Here is a 2,867-nt window from a genome sequence, read left to right on the forward strand (position 1 = left end):
CTATCAGAATTCATCCATTCATTTAAACATATATTTTTTTATTTTGCTTGTTAAGTTTATGTTGATATTATAGTGTAACATGAAATTCCATGTGTATGAAATTTCATGATTTCTTCTAAATGTTGTGTAGCACTGTATATTCAATGATGTTTATTATATGGCCCAAGAATACTGTTTTTTTTTTCTTTCTAGGGAAAAATGTCTTGCTACATTTGGGGACACAAATGAGAATTATTTATATACAACAATGTCCACTTTTCATAATGTATGTTCAGTACCCAGCTCTTTGTGGCTCACCGGCATCCCAGGACTGGAGACCTTGCACATATGGCTCTCCATTCCCTTTGGCTCCATGTACCTGGTGGCTGTGGTGGGGAACATCACCATCCTAGCTGTGGTAAGGGTAGAGCGCAGCCTGCACCAGCCCATGTACTTCTTTCTGTGCATGCTGGCTGTCATTGACCTGGTTCTGTCTACTTCTACTATGCCCAAACTTCTGGCGATTTTCTGGTTTGGTGCTGGCCACATTGGCCTGGATGCCTGCTTATGCCAAATGTTTCTTATCCATTGCTTTGCTACTGTTGAGTCGGGCATCTTCCTTGCCATGGCTTTTGACCGCTATGTAGCCATCTGCAATCCACTGCGTCACAGCATGGTGCTCACTCACACAGTGGTGGGTCGTTTGGGGCTGGCTGCCGTCCTCAGAGGAGTTCTTTACATTGGACCCCTACCACTTATGATCCGCCTGCGGTTGCCTCTTTACAAAACCCGAGTCATCTCCCATTCCTACTGTGAGCACATGGCTGTGGTTGCCTTGACCTGTGGTGACAGCAGAGTTAACAATGTCTATGGCTTGAGCATTGGCTTTCTGGTGTTGATCCTGGATTCAGCGGCCATTGCTGCCTCCTATGTGATGATTTTCAGGGCTGTGATGGGGCTGGCCACTCCCGAGGCTAGACTTAAAACTCTGGGGACATGTGGGTCTCATATCTGCGCCATTCTGATTTTCTATGTTCCCATTGCTGTTTCTTCTCTTATTCACCGGTTTGGTCACCAGGTTCCTCCTCCAATCCACACTCTGCTGGCCAACTTCTATCTCCTCATTCCCCCTATCCTCAATCCCATTGTCTATGCTGTTCGTACCAAGCAGATCCGGGACAGGCTTCTTCAGATCCTAAAGACAGGAACCAAGATCAGATGACTGACGCTTCCTCTTCTCTCTCACATAAATTCATGGAGAAGGAGGCATTCAAACATAGACTGCTATTTCCCAGATGGGAACCCCCGTCTGAGTCGTTGGGTCCACCATTTGTAGTTACAAAGGAACAGCGAGGAGGAGTGCACAATTCTGAACCTTCTAAAGGTGGAAGATATGTATTTTTTTATGACTGGAGGATGTTTGGATTATGAAGATCACTCAACAACAGCAATGTGATGAACAACAAATAAATAGCACTTTAAAAATCCCACATTTTCACACGATTCTTATCCTCTCAGATGTTATAAGGGTTTAGTGCTCCATTTTTATGTATAAAGAAATAGTAAAAATTGCTTTAAAATACATGTGCAAAATGACTTAAGCACTCTAGATCAGTGTTTTGGCTGAAATTTATAACACGCTTCGGGGTCACTACTAACCCTTTGTATTTAGTTTGTCTTTGAGACATCTTTTTATAAGTACATTTGAAAAGCTTGCTCATTTCAGTCATTGTAGCTACAAAAAAAAATCCTGAGTTATTTTTTGGCAACTGAAGTGCTGCTAAGACAGATTTTAATAATATAACGTGGTATTTTAGAAGACTGGATTGTATAGCCAATAGGGTGCATGGGTTGACAAAAGGTATTGTTTTAATAAGAAAGTGACTGTATTTGCCAATTGCCCTTGTGCTCTTTGCTATTTTGAATCACATGAGGCTCCAGGGAAGAGAGACCATCCCTCCCCACTCCATGAATCCTGATTCATCCATAGGATTTCTTTGCAATGGGGATCAGTTTAATATGAAGTTGCAATTTATAGACACATGGGTTGTACACTTCTATGTTTTATTTGATCAGGACTTAGACTGGCTAGTGTTTTGTCAACGTGACACAAGCTAGAATCATTTAAGGAGAGGAAACCTTACTTGAGAAAATGTCTCTACTGTACTGGCCTGTAAGCAAGCCTGTGGGCCTGTGGGACTTTTTTTTTTTTTTTTTTTTTTTTTTTTGATTACTGACTGATATGGGAGAACCAGCCAATTGTGGGTAGTTGTCATCCCTGGGAAGGTGGTTCTGAGTTATATAAGGAAGACAGCTAACAAGCAGCATCCCTCCATGGTCCCTGTTTAGGCTTCTACCTCTAGGTTCATGCTCTAAAAATAAATTAAAAATTCTCTAAGTCAATCAAAGATCTGCAGTGGAGTGTCACTAGCTATATCAACAACACTCCAAGAAATGACATGTTTCTTTTGTGTGTATGCTTTGTTTTATTGTGTTGTCTTTGGTTTTTTGGTTGCTTTAACTTGTTTTGATTTTTGTTTTATGATTTAGAGAGAGAGAATGAGAATGGAGTTGGGGGAGGGGAAATAACTGTATATAAATATTTTTAAAATAAAAAGAACATTTAAAATGTTTTATTTAGATTGAACTGGAAATCATGGGTCAGTTATTATAGCTCTAATGAGAGAAGAAATAAATGGTAGTTGAAGCTTATCAGAGTTGCAACATTACATTCAAAACACACCATCAGCACTGGGACAGAGTGACTTCAAAGACTAAGGTACACTTGGATGCTTAAAGTGGATATGAACATGGCCAATACATACATACATACTTTATGTATATATACATATATACATAAAGTGCGAACTTAGATCTTAAAAAAATGA

The 2,867-nt window shown here is 40.1% G+C and overlaps 1 protein-coding gene across 1 annotated transcript; it reads left to right on the top strand.

Annotated features, from left to right (window-relative positions):
* The first annotated feature begins 247 nt into the window (after positions 1-247).
* On the top strand, positions 248-1,201 carry Olfr554 (olfactory receptor 554). The gene has a single exon (NM_146325.2). The coding sequence runs from the start codon at positions 248-250 to the stop codon at positions 1,199-1,201; it is 954 nt and encodes a 317-aa protein (NP_666437.2).
* Positions 1,202-2,867: the final 1,666 nt, after the last annotated feature.

This window comes from Mus musculus, chromosome 7 (genome assembly GCF_000001635.26).
Source record: "Mus musculus strain C57BL/6J chromosome 7, GRCm38.p6 C57BL/6J".
Taxonomy (NCBI): domain Eukaryota; kingdom Metazoa; phylum Chordata; class Mammalia; order Rodentia; family Muridae; genus Mus; species Mus musculus.